Source organism: Delphinus delphis, chromosome 18 (assembly GCF_949987515.2).
Source record: "Delphinus delphis chromosome 18, mDelDel1.2, whole genome shotgun sequence".
Lineage (NCBI taxonomy): Eukaryota > Metazoa > Chordata > Mammalia > Artiodactyla > Delphinidae > Delphinus > Delphinus delphis.
This window is the reverse complement of record NC_082700.1, coordinates 7,632,767-7,651,051: the sequence shown is the minus strand read 5'-3', so window position 1 is coordinate 7,651,051 and position 18,285 is coordinate 7,632,767. Positions and strand designations below refer to the sequence as shown.

At 41.9% G+C, this 18,285-nt stretch overlaps 1 protein-coding gene across 1 annotated transcript in view; it reads right to left on the bottom strand.

The window, feature by feature from the left end:
• Window positions 1-17,367, bottom strand: part of TEX26 (testis expressed 26) — a 38,788-nt gene extending 21,421 nt beyond the window's left edge. Inside the window, exons 1-5 of the mRNA XM_059996184.1 lie at window positions 17,288-17,367; window positions 15,915-16,139; window positions 11,681-11,765; window positions 4,864-5,027; window positions 733-909 (exon numbers count right to left, since the gene is read on the bottom strand). Coding sequence (XP_059852167.1) covers window positions 733-909; window positions 4,864-5,027; window positions 11,681-11,765; window positions 15,915-16,056 — 568 coding nt within the window. The 5' untranslated portion in view covers window positions 16,057-16,139; window positions 17,288-17,367. The remainder of the gene's footprint in view (window positions 1-732; window positions 910-4,863; window positions 5,028-11,680; window positions 11,766-15,914; window positions 16,140-17,287) is intronic.
• Window positions 17,368-18,285: the final 918 nt, after the last annotated feature.

The following is an 18,285-nucleotide window of genomic DNA, read 5'->3' as shown; positions in this document are numbered from 1 at the left end:
GAGGTGGCTTGGTCAATGGAACTTTTAAAAACTTTTCTGTTGTAAACAACAGCAATTGGGGTCATCAAAGAACACTCAAGTAAAATCATGGCTAAATGTAAAGATGCTTGAAGGATGTGCTGTGTGGATAAACTTCCAGGGGATAACTGACAAGTCTAATTTGATTCCCGAGGAACTTTTTTTTTATTTTGGTTGTTTAATAGCAACTAAATCCTTCCTTTCATTTTATGTGGGGGGCATGTCCCCCAATCCCAACAACTGTCCCTCCCAGGCAGAGGATGTACTCATTTCACGGCACAAGCAGTCATTTCTCTTCTAAGACATCATCCTCATTCCCTGGGTTTGAGGCTAAGTGCCCCAGAGTCCTAGTTTTGATTCCATTCAGGGGTCACTGACATTCTCTATGACTATAATCAAGGTCACCCACCAGGGCCCTATGTGTTGAGGAATCTTGGAGCGAGAACAGTCTATGAAGTTGTTTTAAAAGCTACAGGTGTGAGGGCTTCCCTGGTGGCGCTGTGGTTGAGAGTCCGCCTGCCGATGCAGGGGATGCGGGTTCGTGCCCCAGTCCGGGAAGATCCCACATGCCGCGGAGCGGCTGGGCCCGTGAGCCATGACCACTGAGGCTGCGTGTCCTGAGCCTGTGCTCCGCAACGGGAGAGGCCACAACAGTGAGAGGCCCACATACCGCAAAAAAAAAAAAAAAAAAAAAAAAGCTACAGGTGTACTTACCTAGACCCTGAGAAGCAATGGGTAGGCTTGAGTAACATCCATATTTGAAACTAAAATCCTGAAGCTCAGGAATTTTAGCTGGAATTTGGTAATTCCATCGAGATTCAGTGTCTGCTGGTCGGGGAAGTAAGTTTTTCCATTCCAGAAACATCTGAGAATGTTGCTTAATCTTTTGAGCTGGGGTACAAATGAAAGGCAATAATTACTCCTTGTAGGCTATTTCTAATTAGCCTCATATTTTCATTTCATTCTGCTTCTGTCAGTAACTTCCAATTTATCACACTAAAACACACTCTTCTTGCATTTAGAGGTATGGTCAATGTACTTTTTAGGGACATTTCAACCAGGAAATAATTTTCTGCTTTATCAGGCACAGGAAGTACAAGTTCAAATGATTAGCAGTAGTTTCTGAGTATATTGTACATCAGTTAGGAGTGCTCATTTGTTTCTGCTCCGTGGACTCAGGAAGCATGTCTCACTCCAGAAGCCTGTCTAGTCCCTGGGGCAGAGGTTAGGGTGCAGAGTGAGAGATTTTAGTTAGGGCTACGGTTGCCATATAAAACATAGGGTGCCAGTTAAATTTGGGGGGGCACACCATGTGACTTGCAGGATCTTAGCTCCCCAACCAGGGACCAAACCCATGCCCCCTGCAATGGAAGCACAGAGCCCTAACTACTGGACTACCAGGGAATTCCTGGATGCCAGTTAAATTTGAATTTCAGATAAACAATGAATAATTTCTTAGTGTAAGTATGTATAGGTACTCATTTTTTACCTGTTATACACCATTATTCAGATTTAACTGGGCACCTGTATTTTTATTGGCTAAACCTGGCAACCTTAGATAGGGCAGTGCATATCATCCCCATTATCTGGAAAAGAACCACTCAAAGGAAAAGAACCTTACCGATGGAGGGTTAGGTAAGATCATTGTCATTAGTGGACCGTAGCACTATTATTTTTGGAAATAACTCTGCTAACAAATACTCATTAAACATATGATCCTTAAATACCTCTGAAGCACTGACTAAAACCAGGTTCCACAAGCACTACCAGATTAACTGAGGAGGGAATCACAAGTCGTTTCACCTGGAGCGAGTTCATCCCTAATTCTTGCTACAAAATGTTGGTTCAGAGGCACATCATACAACACCAACTTTAATTGGGACGTAGATATTAAAAACATGAATATCACCTAATAAGGACCTACTGTATAGCACAGGGAACTCTACTCAATACTCTGTAATGGACTATGTGGGAAAAGAATCTAAAAAAGAGTGGATGTATGTATACACATAACCGATTCACTTTGCTGTACACCTGAAACTAACACAACATTGTAAATCAAGTATACGCCAATAAAAATTTTTTAAAAATAAATAAAATGAAGAGAAAAAATTCAAATCGTGGAAATATGGACAAAATCAGCTACTTGTGATAGGAGATGAAAAAGTGATTAGAAATAAAGATCAAAGTCTTCTCTGAAAAAATAAAATAAGTGATACTAGAAAAAATAAAGTATTCATAACCCTAAAAAAAAAAGCCACAAATATCATGAGCAATGTCACAACAGTGCTAATTACTATTAACACTAACCTCTATTCTTTTTCCAAAATAGTTTTTCAATAGGTCTTTTCAAAATAAATTCAAATGTACATTGTATATCAAACAATATGTGATGTCACCTACTGGTACTCGAGAGCATTTTAATATTGATTTTTAAAAATTGATCTCTGTCCAGACCAGCACAGTGGGAAAGGGTTTCACTACATGGTGCCTCTTAGTTTAGATGACTCAGGGAGAGAGGCCATGGGTACTCAATGGCCCTCATAATGACCTCATAAACCACCAGAGGAGAAGGCAAGGTTATAGAGAGAGAAGAAAACTCTCGGGCTCAAACATCAGGACATTCCTTAAGCTATTTTGGAAAATCATCTGGTATCGTTCCCAGTAAGCAGCATCTATAAGTTGGTTTTTGTAAATTACTAATGGCTTTATTAATAAATAAATTCCCGTTGAAATACTTGATACAGATGTCTATCCTTCTCCCCTAGCTGACACTCAAAAGCAAATGTTTTCAGTTCCTATATGGATTCTGTGCCAAGGTTAAAGGTAATTAAGTCATTGTTCTACCTCAAGACAATCTCAAACCAGTGTGATTAGAAAGAGATATACAGGATACATGGATATGGAATGTGATATCTTGCAACCATAACACTTGGAACTGTGGTTCTCACATGGAGATAATACATCAGAAATACCTAGGAAGGTTATTCCAAAATATACCTGCTGAACCTTATCCCAGACATCGAGACTTTCTAGAAGTGGGACCCAGGCACTTATATTGTGAACAAGCTTCTCATAAGAATCACTCACTCAGAGCTGTGGATAAGGTGCTACAGAAGCCCAGAGGGAGTGTGACAGGCTCTGTTACCAGAAGGGAAGGAAGACAAGAATCAAAAAGGCACACACAGCAAAAGGCGTGTTTTGAAAATGGGTCAACACTGAAGCAAAAGATGCACAGAGTGTTCATGAAATGCGGTCTAGTTGGTGCGAGTGAGGAACGCAGGGAAGTGGGGACTGGCTGAAGGTGAAGCAGGAGAGGAAAGTTAGGAGCCACGTTGAGAAGGGTCTTGAGGGGCTGGTCCATGTGGACCAGGATGGACCAGCACAGAAGGAGAGCAACTGGAGATGAAGACCCAGAAAAGACAAAAATCAGGCTCTGGATTTACTCTGAGTTCCTTTGAAGATAAAGATTAAGTCTTTTTTTAAAATTAATTTTTATTGGAGTAGAGTTGCTTTACAATGTTATGTTAGTTCCTACTGCACAGCAAAATGAATCAGCCATACATATACATACATCCTCTCCCTTTTGGACTTCCTTCCCATTTAGGTCACCACTGAGCATTGAGTAGAGTTCCCTGTGCTATACAGCAGGTTCTCATTAGTTACCTATTTTATACACAGTATCAATAGTGTATAGGTGTCAATCCCAATCTCCCAATTCTTCCCATCCCTCCACTTTCTCCCTCGGTATCCATATGCTTGTTCTCCACGTCTGTGCCTTTATGTACTTAATTAAGATTAAGTCTTATTCTTCATTGATCCTTAGTACATATCACTGTAATAGACCTCAGTAAATATTTACTAAATTAATGAGTGAATAAAAGAAAAAAAAAGAAATGTAATTGCTATGTATTAGCAATTAATCTGAACCACACTCTAGTTACTGCCTATGTGATATATGCTTAAAGTACCTATTAGTTCTTAGTTCTTCTTGACTAATGGTTTTATCGTCTGTATAAAATTTCATGTTAATGAGCTCCTTCGGCATTATTAAGAGAAGTTCCTGATACAAAAGGACCTGACCAAGGTCACATATTGTATAGTATGATTCCACATATAAAATATCTAGAGACAGAAAGCAGATTGGTAGTTGCTAGAGACTAGGGGAGAGGGAAACAGGGAATAATTTCTTAATGGGTACAGGGTTTCCTCTTGAGATTATGAAAATATTTTGAAATGAGGCAGAGGTGGTGGTTGTAGAACATTATGAATGTACTAATAGCCAGTGATCTGTTCACATTAAAATGGTTAATTCCACGCTACGTGAATTTCACTTCAATTAAAAAAAAAACTTTCAGGGACTTCCCTGGTGGCGCAGTGGTTGAGAGTCTGCCTGCCAGGGCAGGGGAAGCCGGTTCGAGCCCTGGTCCAGGAGGATCCCACATGCCGTGGAGCAACTAAGCCCGTGCGCCACCACTACTGGGCCTGTGCTCTGGAGCCCGTGAGCCACAGCTACTGGGCCTGCATGCCGCAACTGCTGGGGCCCATGTACCTGGAGCCTGTGCTCCGCAACTGGGGAGGCCACTGCGGTGAGAGGCCCGCACACAGTGGCGAAGACCCAGCGCAGTCAAAAATAAATAAATTTATTAAAATAAATGTTTCTTATGTAAGGGGATAAGGAAGTAGGAGTTAGAAATAAATGTGAGAAGGTGAGCAGAAAATAGTCTAAGAAGGACCACAGCGGTAGATGATGAAGGATCTTTGGGATATATCCAAACTCTCATTCTTACAGATTATTGATAGAATATCACGTTCAAAAGATATGTAGATATTATCTTACTTGACTGGGGTAATAAGATTTGTGGTTCTTGATTCCTCTTGAAATTCCAATGTTGATCAAATCTTCTTTAGAATATGATTTCCAAACATACTCATCATTGTACTGTGTCTGGTTGGGAACAGGATAACTAAGTGAATATGTATATCCTAATCTTCTGGTACTTTTCTGACTGTGAGAAAAGGGTGGAAACTAGAGTAAGGGATTAAATACCAAATTTCACAAGAGTACACATGTCAAATAATTTTTGAAAGATTGGCTGCCTTAAGACTTGATGCCAGAAATAATTTAATTTCTAGGTTTCCCTGAAAAGAAACAATCCTGTATATTATTATGGCCCTTAACAAAAGTAAGAGTGTCCTAAATTTAAAAGAATAATCTGAAATACATTAATTTTTTACTTAATTTTTTTAAAGAGATGAGTACTCTTCTGTGTAAACAGTACTTGAGTATAACTAAATACTTGGTGAAGGAAAGTTTCTTTATGTAAAAAGTATTCCAGTTAATAAAAGGAAAAATATAAGAATTAGGATACCACTGGCTTGCAAGTCCCTAATGAAATAACGCATCTAGGCAATGATCAGCAGTTGCCACTCTGGATATACGTGCCCAACACCACCTATTAAATACTTTTGTGAAAATACCCAACCTGAATCAGATGAAGTCTTTGGAATATTAGATTACAGGAAATACATGAAAAGAAGGATAGTTTTAAATGACACTATGGGGATGGAGTCAGAAAAATCCAGAACAAATCATCTGTTTCTTCAACAAAGAAATTCTCAGAAAAAAAAAGTGGAGGAACCTGTAGATTAAATGAAGTAAGAGAATACAATGCAGAGACCTTGTCTGGATTCAATTTCTAACCAACTGTTTGTTTTTTTTTTAATTATGAGACAACTGGGGAAAATTTGATCGCTTATTGGCTATTTGATATTAAGGAATTGCTTTTTTAGGTGAGATAATGGTATCGTTACATATTTTTAAAGCATCCTTATCTTTCAAGAGATACATAAAAATATACTTAGACTTATGATATAATGCCTGGAATTTGCTTCAACATTAGCCAGTGGGAAGGCTAAGTGGAGGATATACATTAAAAATGTCCATGTGTTGTTGATTATTATAGCTGGATAATAGCTAGGGATTTATTGTATATTCCTTTGTGTGTGTCTAAAATATTTCATATTGACTTTTTTAAAAAAGAGGGCTGGGTAAGATTCAGGTTACGTCTGTAAGAAACCAAACATCTGGAAAGTGGGATACATCTGGACGCTGCACTATTTCACTTGTCATTCAGATGTACAGATTCAAGCATGACTGTGGTCCTAAATCAAACTGAAGTCATCGAAGGCGCATGAAGACCCTTCCAAAGGGATCACAGCACAAATTGCTTTAAAGGAATAGATTTTCACATCCGCATTTCTCAGTATATTCTTTCTTAACATGTATCTGCCTGAGACACAAAGCTGCATATCTAGTGGGTCTTTTCCTTCCCGCATCCTTTTCTCCCTTCCCCACTTCACCGTAGGATATTACTAAGGTGCATTACACCTCAGGGTGTTAGCTGCCAATGGTGAGGGGGCGCCGGGAACTTCATTATGGTGATTTCAGGGAACTCCCTTGTAACCCAAATTCCATATACTTCCCTAGGGCTTGCCGTTCTAGGTCAAGAGTAAAGGGTGGGGCTATAACCAGAGCATTATCGCCTGTGCAGGGATGTTCTGAATGTAGGTACACTGGAGATTGGTGTGGCTGACAGTAATGGCTAGTTTTCCCTGTCCTAAAAATTATCAAATGTTCATCCCTCTTTAAGGAGAGGCTTCTAAGAGGAGAGCAGAGAATATAGATTGCTGAAAATGGCTCTTTCCCCTACATATTTAAAGGTAAGCATTTTTCCAGCTTTAAAAAAATCCCTAGGATATGTCACTAGCTGGAAAGAAGAGCATCTCTGTTTAGATGAAGCAGTACAGGATGGCGATGCTGATTCTTTTCAATGTACCTGGAATCTTTTCTGAGACTATCAAATTTTTAAAGAGTCACTGGATAAAACTGGTACATAAAAATCTTGTGATCTTTTTTTCAGATTTTGTATTCATCATTCAATAAGGTATTTAAAGCTAAGTTTTTAACCCAAACATATTATGAAATATTTACTTCAATATAGCCAGTCCTCATTTTATTTTATGATGTAAAATATTTAACAATACATGAAAGTATACGCTAGCTTGTCAGGCTAGTAATTTTCCATATATAACTATATACTTACCACATATAACTTTCTCTTTCATTAAATACATAGTAAATGTTTGATTTGGTTTCCAAATAAATCAATGAAATTGTTTCTGATTTTTATGCATGATATTATTTAATTATTTTCCAAAGTCAAGCACCAGAGTTCTGCACACATGAGAACATATTTAACTAAAGAACCTTATATTTTTTATCATACTCCTCACTTCACAGATAACTTACATATTTAGCTACACATTTCATTGCATTATTTTTGTTACTTGGATGTAATTAATCATATTAGCCCTGAATCTTTCTACACTTCTCCTGTCTACTTTTAATAATCTTCCCTACAATATGCATTCTATAATTTATCAGTAGTTTTCATAATATTCCTCAAAACAAATATTAACATTTATTTAACCTAGAATTGTAGTCAGATTTTTATTTTGACAGGAAGTAAACCTAATTTCACTTGTTGGTTGGACCACAAGGACTGATTTTACCAGCTAGGTAAACATGGTGTAAATTGTATGAGTTAAATCTTCAGCTCAAAGATTTGGATAAAAATATATTTAGAGTATGCAATGACAAAAGCATTTGTATAAAAAAAAAGATTATATTGGAAAACCTTTATTGAAATTAATGTTCCTATTTTCCAAGTCCTTTTTGAGTATATAATATTAAATAAGTTTCTTCCAAATGAAGGACTAACAGATGTAATTTAATAGTCATTTGTTAAGACGTGCCTTTTCAGGCCATATATGACAAACCCACAGCAAACATCATTCTCAGTGGTGAAAAATTGAAAGCATTTCCTCTAACATCAGACACAAGACAAGGATGTCCACTCTTGCCACTATCGTTCAACATAGTTTTGGAAGTCCTAGCCATGGCCATCAGAGAAGAAAAAGAAATAAAAGGAACCCAAATCAGAAAAGAAGAAGTAAAACTGTCACTGTTTGCAGATGACATGATACTATACATAGAGAATCCTAAAGGTGCCACCAGAAAACTACTAGAGCTAATCAATGAATTTGGTAAAGTTGCAGGATACAAAATTAATGCACAGAAATCTCAAAATGAAAATCAAAATGAATGTACAAAATAACATAGGAAGAACACTCTTTGACATAAATCACAGCAAAATCTTTTAGACCCACCTCTTAGAGTAATGGAAATAAAAACAAAAATAAACAAATGGGACCTAATGAAACTTAAAACTTTTGCACAGCAAAGGAAAATATAAATAAGACGAAAAGACAACGCTCAGAATGGGAGAAATATTTGCAAACAAATCAACAGACAAAGGATTAATCTCCGAAATATATAAACAGCTCATGCAGCTCAATATTAAAAAAAACAAACAACCCAATCAAAAAAATGGGCAGAAGACCTAAACAGACACTTCTCCAAAGAAGATATACAGATGGCCAAGAGGCACATGAAAAGCTGCTCAACATCACTAATTATTAGAGAAATGCAGATCAAAACTACAGTGAGGTATCACCTCACACCAGTTAGAATGGGCATCATCAGAAAATCTACAAACAACAAATGCTGGAGAGGGTGTGGAGAAAAGGGAACCCTCTCGCACTGTTGGTGGAAATGTAAATTGATACAGCCACTACGGAGAACAGTATGGAGTTTCCTTAAAAAACTAAAAACAGAATTACCATATGACCCAGCAATCCCACTACTGGGCATATACCCTGAGAAAACCATAATTCAAAAATACACATGCACCCCAATGTTCATTGCAGCACTATTTACAATAGCTAGGTCATGGCTGCAACCTATATGCCCGTCGACAGACGAATGGATAAAGAAGATGTGGTACATATATACAATGGAATATTACTCAGCCATAAAAAGGAATGAAATTGGGTCATTTGTAGAGACGTGGATGGACCTAGAGACTGTCATATAGAGTGAAGTAAGTCAGAAAGAGAAAAATAAATATCATATATTAACACATATATGTGGAATCTAGATAAATGGTACAGATGAACTGGTTTGCAGGGCAGAAATTGAGACACAGATGTAGAGACCAAATGTACGGACACCAAGGGGGGAAGTGGCGGGGAGGGGGGAGCTTGGTGGTGGTGGGATGAATTGGGAGATTGGGATTGACATGTATACACCAATATGTATAAAACTGATAACTAATAAGAACATGTCTAAAAAAATAAAATAAAATATTTTAATAACAATTTTATATAAAAATACAATAAAATAAAAATAAAATTCAAATATAAAAAAAAGACAGGCCTTTTCTGTATACTTCTCAGAAAAACGAGATAGGGAATAACTCAATAACTGGATGACAAATCATCTAATTATTTGCTTTCAATGAAACTGAAGGAGTACACAGCCAAGCTGTCAGCCAATCAATCATTAAAAAATCACCTTGTGGGCTTCCCTGGTGGCGCAGTTGGTGAGAGTCCGCCTGCCAATGCAGGGAACATGGGTTCATGCCCCGGTCCGGGAAGATCCCGCATGCCGCGGAGCGGCTGGGCCCGTGAGCCATGGCCGCTGAGCCTGCGCGTCCGGAGCCTGTGCTCCACAATGGGAGAGGCCACAACAGTGAGAGGCCCGTGTACCGAAAAAAAAAAAAAAAAAATCACCTTGTGATGTTTGGCATATAACCATAAAGAGTTCAGAGTATCGAATGGCAATGCTACACTAAAACTCCTTTCATTCACATCTACTTAATTATGAGAACAAGGTTTCTCAACACTAGCATTTATAAATTGAAAAAAAAAAAGCAGGAAAAATTGATGCTGAATGTGGTCTCATTCCCAACATAATAACACTCAAATCTGGAGACATAAAGTAATTGAAAACAAAACAGCCCCATTTATCTCACCAAGATGCAATTCCAAAAAATTTACTTTTTCTGTTTAGTAATTATTAACATTTGTAATGTGTTTATTGCTTTGAACAATTCTGTACTAAAAATAATTGTGATAACTCAATACTTAGGATCCTATAACATGTTGAAAAATTAATGTCAATTAATATACTGAAATAGTTGCAAAGAGGTATAATGGAGTGATCAATAAATTGCTTTCAAACACAAAATATATTAGAGCAGCGTAAAATTCTATGGAGGAAGTAGACTGGGAGTAAGAGCTCAAGAAGGAAAGAGAATGAAATAAATGATCTGTTAAAGAAGAGCTTGTTTGTATATATTTTTTAAAAAGGGTCAGAGTGAGTATCAATTTGCTAAGGTGGTTAGATTACCCACTGGTTATATGTAAAGAAATGATTTAATGGTCTTGTTTTAAAATGTCAATATTTAGGATGGGCTGGAAGTTTTATCTTTTACAGCTATTTAAATTTATAATAAGAACTTTTCTGTGGACTTTAAAAATATGTGAATTTGAAGACCACTGACCTAGACTCCATAAGTACCCATTTGGTTTTGGCTTTCATCCCAAATGTTTCTTCTTCAGACAACTGTTACTGTTTGGGAAGCTGGCATAACCCTTACTGTCAGATGGTAAACCTCCCAGTAGGGGATATAACGTGACTCAGTGGGATAGCCGGTAACTTGGAAATTAGGAGTCTTGCAGACCTGCACTTTTTGGAAGTCTGTCGTATATTATGCTGGGGAAAAATGAATGAAAATTTGGGGGGTAACTTCTTCGTGCTATAGTCACTGGATTAATGCTTTCAGTTTGTCCTCAGAACAACCACCTTATGCAGCAGTCATCATTCCCACTTTGCCAACCATAAAACTGAGCTGTAGCTGGCTGGTTACTTGCCTAAGGGAGCAGAGGAAATAAGGGGTAATGAGAGCAGGGAGCTGAGGCTGGAACCCATTTCTGCCTGACTGCACCACAGTCTGGACAGTACTCCATTTGACTTCTCGACAATGTGAACTTTTAAGGTGAAAAGGTCCTCTATTTTGGAAGTAATTTACAGAGTGAACACAGACAAGGGAAGGTCCTCCATGCTAATTTCCCACCTACCACTGATGCAATGAAAGACAGGGCTTTCGCAGCCCCACCCTCTCTCACCCACCAATGAGCTTAGAGAGGTGGCTGATGGACAGAAATTCCCACCACCCTCGGTTCAGGTGGAATTGAGGGAGGAGTTGCAAGCAAACATTGCTTTAGGAAGCAATAGTTGGAGGAGTGAAGGTAAGGGTAAGGGGACTGTGGCCTTGTTCCAGCTTCCAAGACTAGTATTGGGTGGAAGTGCTAACAATTACTCACTTATCCAGTCATTCAGTTGTCATTGCCTGCCTACTGTATACCAGGTAATGAACTCAATTCATGCTCCATGTCTAGGTAGCACAGTTCTCTTAACTGTATACTGGCTCTGTTGTAAAGCATGACACACAGTGGCTTTATGAAAGATCCATGTGTTAATTTTCTCAATTTTCCTGTAGGAGCTTGGGATACTCTTTGAAGGGGAAACCCCCTCTGATGCTTGGAGGAGACCTGTGCGTGCAGTGGGTCTGATCTGAGTTCATTTTCTATAAGCCTTCTCTGATTACTCTCTATTGGTTTTGGACTCTGAATAATAGAAGAAAGGTGAACAAATTCAAGCGTGTATATCAATCTGATTTGAATTGGAATGTACCGAATGAAAGCAGGCACTGCTCCTGTCTTAGGTGTGAATGCAGTCTTCGTCGTGGTGGCGTAGGAATCCCGATCGGTATCACCTGCTAAAAGCACAATAAAACAGTGTTAAATGTGGCAAGCCAGCATATTTTGATCAAATGTTGTTTTTAATAATTAAAATAATTTTGCAAGAGACAAACGTTTTGGGTGGTAATGCAGAGAGTAAAGGAGTGAAGGCCAACTTGTGAGCTCCACTAGGGTAGAGGGGAAGCTCAATTTACTTATGAGTTCCCCCCCTAGATAAAAATAGGTCTATTGTTTTTCTTGAGAACTCACATATACTATTTTAAAGAATTCGAGCAATACATAAAAATATAAAGAAAAGAGTTCATTTGAAATTCTATCATCTTAGGATGTTCACTATCGCTGTTTTATTGCCTGATTTTTCATGCACCACATTAGATATACCTGTAAATGCATGAACTAATTTTACACAAAGAGGGTCATAGTTTCCATGTCAGGTTCTCTCCTGGACCCCTTGTCGTGGCTCCTTCCTGGCCCTGCTTGTAATCACCCTCCTCCCAGGTAGCCCATGTCAACAATTGTGCCTGTTTCTTTCCAGACTTTTATAACTGCTACTGTAATCATATACAGATTGATATATACGTACATCAATACATTATCACATTGGGTTCTAGTCCTATTTTGTTTTACAAAAACAGGCTCATCTTACACAAAGTGTCCTCTTCTACTTGTCACTTAACGGCGCCGTATGGGAAGCCCCTCTGACTCGTCTGGTGCAGCTCTAATTAATTCTTTGTAACGACTGTGCAAGATTCCGCGGCATAGCTGTTCTTTAAAGCTGTGAGAGTGAGTGAGCTCAGCAAGGGAGGGAGTGGCATTAGAGGAGGTGACGTCCAAAGGCTGAAGCCCGGGGCCCCCCAGTGTCAGGAGGCTGGGGAGGTGAGGGGAAGCCGGTGAAGGAGGCTGAGAAGCTCAGTGAGCGAGGTGAGTGGAGACCCAGGAGGCTGTGGTGTCCTGATGGCCGAAGGAAAAACATGATTCCAGGAGGAGGGAGGGACACCTACAATGGCAAATGCTGCTGGCGGGCCCAGAGGGTGAGGATGGAGAATTCACCAGTATGCAGACACGAGGACTGATCTGCCCCAACCTCCCCTTGCGAACGGAGGTACCACCAGATTACTTGGGAATATATTTTTAGAATTTAATTCGATCATTCTCTCTTTCTTCATATCTAGGCAGCTACCTGTGGCTTTTTAGCTTTCACTAGCACCTGGGTGAAACGATCCCTTCCATGTTCGAAGCAAAGCCGTCCGGGGTCCATCACCTCACCTCTCACACCGCACCCACCTCACTGCCTGCCTTTTCTCCCGTTCACGCACCCTGAATACAATTGCCGTAAAGCATCTTTCTCAAAGGTGTCTTCAATTTCCAAATAGTCTGAAAAGCTATATGCCACTGCCTACATATAAAAAAGAAACACTTAGTTTTTGCCATCTGTGTGCTTCTCCCATCTCTCCATCTCTCCACCTCTGCCAGCCAGGGCTTGTTTCTCATCGAACAGGTCCTTGAATCCAGCCAGGCAGCTGCATCTGCCCCTCTGTAACTATTCACCCGCCGCCTTCACACGGGGTGAGCTTCACCTCCACCTGAGGCTTCCCCGGGCTAACTAAAGCCTTAGCCCCTGCCTGTCACGCTCTGTCCTTCTGTTCGCAGACTCCTGGCTGGTGTCTACGCTCTGATCCCATTATACTAGAAATGACATTATCCTTTGATTCTTCTTCTTTAGTGGGAACCACTTTATACTTTAAAGCATTTTATTCCAACAGCAGAATTAATGTTCTTTGTTAAGAGAATTTCAAGCACGGACAAGTAGGTGGGGAGAAATTGTGAGGCTGTGTTGCTCTTAAAATAAACTATCACTTCACCTGATTTGAAGCTCTGAGTTTGACTCTTAGAAGGATCTGGAAGGATCTGCACAGAGACTGTCTTTTTCCAAAGCAAGCAACACCAATCTAGGCCTGATCACTCTGCAGATGCAAGTAGGATTTGAGATGAAGAACACCCTAGATTATCCGGTGGGCCCTAAATGCAATTTCAGTGTCCTCGTAAGGAAGGCAGAGGGAGGTTGGCCACGGAAGAGGAGGAGGTGATGTGACCATGGAGGCCGAGACTGGAGTGATGGGCCACAGGTCAAGAATACTGACAGGGCTTCCCTGGTGGTGCAGTGGTTGAGGGTCCGCCTGCCGATGCAAAGGACACGGGTTCGTGCCCCGGTCTGGGAAGATCCCACATGCCGTGGAGCGGCTGGGCCCGTGAGCCATGGCCGCTGAGCCTGCGCGTCCGGAGCCTGTGCTCCGCAACGGGAGAGGCCACAACAGTGAGAGGCCCGCGTACCGAAAAAAAAGAAAAAGAATGCCGACAGCCACCAGAAGCTGGAAGACGCAAGGACGGATTCTCCCCAAGAGCCACCAGAGGGAGTGCAGCCATGCCAATAGCTTGATACCAGGCTTCTGGCCTCCAAAATGTGAAAAAAATAAATTTCTATTGTTTTCAGCCACCAGTTTGTGGAAATTTATGGCGGTCCTTGGAAGGAATACAGCACTTAAGAGCCCAGTCGATAGTAATAGTTCGATAGCAATTCGTCCATAGGCGTCATTGGCCTCATCCTATTTTGAGACCAGAGCTGGACAGTGACACATTAGGCCCACCTTTTAGAGGGTGACCCTTCCATCAGTGGAGGATGGAGTAGCACAGAGTGGCTGTTAGAGACTCAGGACCGGAGGTGAAGGGGCAAACTCCCCCAGGGGAAGGGACACTTTGGAGGCAGAATCAGTGACGCCTGGAGATGACATTGAGGTGTCAGTGAAGCTGCCCTCCCCTCTCCTTTAAGCAGATGGGACCCTCCTTACTGAGCTTCCAAGTCTAGGAAGACAAAGAGTATAGTTTTGTACGTGTTGCGTTTGAGGCCCTTCTGTGCCATCCAAGTGCATCTGGTAGACAGATGGATATTTTGGTCTGAGATCTAGGAAGAGCATCTGAGTTAGAGATAAAGATGAGAGAGCCGTTGATTGGCACCTTTATGTAGACTAGAAGCCCTGTGGCAGGATATGGCCACTCACATAGGGGATGTAAACCAAGAAGGAGAAAACCTGGAGGACGCCAACATTCCCAGACAAGAGGGGGGAGAGCAGACAGTGAAAGAAACCAAGACAGGGTGGCTAGAAATGGAGGACGAGACTCAGGGGAGTGGGGCGGGGGGCCGGGGGGGGGGGCGTTCCTGGGGAGGGCTCCAGCTCCTCTGCCTGGACACCATAGAGAAACTCGTGTTGTAAATATTTTTGTATTAATTATTTTCATTTGCTCTTCGTAATTTACAAAGGGATGAATGGGATGAAAGTATGCATTTCATTCATTCTCCTGGGACTACAATTCTAGGGAATTTGCAGTTGAACAATCCCCACTGCTCCGTAGCCACCAGGGAACCACAATTACCCAGCTAGAGGGCTGCGATGGGTTATTATTGCCCTGAGAAAGACCGGGATGGAGCTGACTACACAGTAATCATGCCAGTAGCACCACAGCTAGAGTGGCTCTCCCTCCACTGACACAAACAGCTGAGTTAGTACACCAGCTGCATTCGCATGCAGAATTAGTATTAAAAGCACTGCCTCTGTTAGATACAAAATCCCTTTGAAAGAAAAATCAGCGAAGTTTAGAAGCGACAGCTGAATGCCATAGTTCCCAGCCTCTGCTACAGCCGCGGGGGTGGGGGTGGGGGACGCTGCAGATCCTCTTGGGGGTCGCTTCTCTGCATTCTGCAGCCCCTCCCCGCCCTCTTTCTGCGCTGTTTCCCAGATCCTGCCGGGGATCAGGGCCCCCGCTGGGTCTGCTCTCTTCAGAGCTCCCGACCTCTGTTGCTTCTTTGTCTTTGTTCTCCAGACACTAGGCCTTCCTTTTGCTTGTCCCCTCCTGGACATTTCATGGGGTGTTTAAACTCCGAGCTGTTTGGGGAGGGCTTTGACAGAAGGTATGGCGAAGGGCTGGAAAGGGGCAAGGTCGTGAACACCCTTTCATTTTCCCTGACTCCCAGCCTCTCCTTAAATTGAGTCCCACCCGTAAGGGGGAGGCACACACCCTTGAAGACCCGAGCGGCCTTCGCTCCAGGCACCGCGTCTCCAAGGGAGACCCCGTCCCCGCCCCCCGCCGGCTGGCAAGGTCCGCAGTCTTACTTGGCAGGATCTTGTGGCCGCATTGAGAAGGACACGGAGCCTCGGGCCCAGGCTCTGCCATTCTTGCTAGAAGAGGCCGTCGCTGGGCCTCTCGCACCAGCCGGGCTGGGTGCTGCGCGGCTGCTTTACGACGCTTCGCCATGGAGACGCGGGGAGGTTCCCGGCGGCTCAGCCCCCGGCAGACGAGGTGCAGGGCGCTTCACCGGGCCGGCTGGGGGACCCGGTCTGAAAGTAAAAAGATGTGTTTCTAGTAATATGATGGCTACCTTACTTTCGTGTATTTGTCTAGTTCATGCAATGAGCTTTCCCGAGAACTGTCTTATATATATTTGGGGAGAGGAGCAAAAGGGGCCGAAGAGAAAGTAATATTGTCAGATTTTCAACTGCAAATTGCCAGCTATGCACAGTTTTCAGCTTAAGCGAATGAAGGCGAAGTCGTCAGGGATCTTGCAGGATCCGAGCAAGAGGAATTAAAAATCACAAGTAATCTTGCGTTACGTGGAACTAGAACCAGAGTTTCTGAGATAGTTTCATGCCATCAAACTGGTCATCTCTGCACAGGAATTAGGAGCCGGCAGGGAGGTGAAAGAAAAGTGCGCTTGGAAAGAGGAGTGAGTAGGGACGTGTGTGACACCTTTCTTCTCACCAGCCCATGTTCCTGGCACCAAAAATCGTTTTTGTGACGGTCAATGTCATCATTCTTCTGTCCCCACAGGTTCAACTGGGTCTCTCACCCCCATGTATGTGGAGGGTCTTTTATATTCATATTAGTTGACAGCTACCTGCTCGTTTGGCACATAGGTGCTTAGTGATACTGAATGTCTCCTGGCTAGGACACAGCTGTTACCCACTCGGATGCGAAGAGGAAACAGTAAGTACGCATTGGAGACTGTTGGCACCATGCTTAGAAAGCAATTTACAACCATCCCTTAACCTTTCAAGGGGTTATTCTAACATAGACCTTAAGCGAACAGTGAAGTAACAAAAGGGAATTTATCAAAGGAGACAGAATAGGCATCAAAGTAAGGATCCCATGTACCTATGCAAGGATTTCTTCAAACTGAAGAGCTCAACCAGAAGTTTCTGAGAGTAGCGTCCCATCCATGTAATGGAATGAATATAACAGATTTAGGCTCTCAAATTTATAGCGATGAATGGTGGGACACACAGGCTTCTGTCGATGTTATTAGAAGGAATGAGTCTAAATTAGGATTTAGTAGTGGAGTCTAAATTAAGAAAGTAACACCCAATAACAGATCACTGTCTGGAAATAGTAGAGCTAATTAGCATAGCATAATTTAAAAGAAATACACTTTAAAAATAGAGCAGTGAGTATATAGAATTTTTGCAGTGAATTTGTATTAATATCTTACATTTGTCTCGTCTTAGGCAAGCTGTGAAATGGCGGGGAGGGATACGCGCTGAACCGAGAGCCGGAAGATCCGTCACTTTCTACCTGAAGGCCTTGGGCGTAAAGCAGGTACTGCTCCGGGCCTCAGCTTCCTTATCTGTAAAATGAATATGTGAGTACCCACCTCAGTGGGCTGTAAAGATGAATAATTCTAATGATAATTTGTAAATCGTAAAGCCACACACACCTAAGGTATTGCTCTTTTGTCTTATTACTCTTTTGATCTTTTTTTAAAAAATTTAATTTTATTTAAAAATTTTTTTTAATTATTTATTTTATTTTTGGTTGTGTTGGGTCTTCATTTCTGCGTGCAGACTTTCTTAGTTGTGGCAAACTGGGGCTACTCTTCGTTGCCGTGCGCTGGCTTCTCATAACGGTGGCTTCTCTTGTTGTGGAGCACGGACTCTAGGTGCGCGGGCTTCACTAGCTGTGGCACGCGGGCTCAGTAGTTGTGGCTCACAGGCTCTAGAGAGCAGGCTCAGTGGTTGTGGCCCACAAGCTTAGATGCTCTGCGGCATGTGGGATCTCCCCAGACCAGGGCTTGAACCTGTGTCCCCTGCATTGGCAGGTGGATTCTTAACCACTGCGCCACCAGGGAAGTCCTTCATTCTTTTTTATAGCCTTTCATTTCTGCTTCTGCTTCTGCAGACGGATGGTTGATACAGGCCCATTTCATTATGAGCAGCACAGCACTCTTCCTGCCTTTGAATTTGGGTTCCTTGAGGCAACTCCGTTTAAGGATTAAGCAGAATATTTTTCCTTTCTTCTTTCCCTCAACAAATACTGAGCACCTGAAGTGAGCTGGATGATGACATTAAGGGCAGTGCCCAGAGTATTATGGGACCTTGGGGGAGGGGGAGAGGAATTGCCTGAGCTGAGTTTTCCAAGATGCCCGGGAGGCGACCAGATGAAGAGGGAGAGGTGCCCCAAGGCCCAGGAAGGACCCAGGAGGGGGAAACA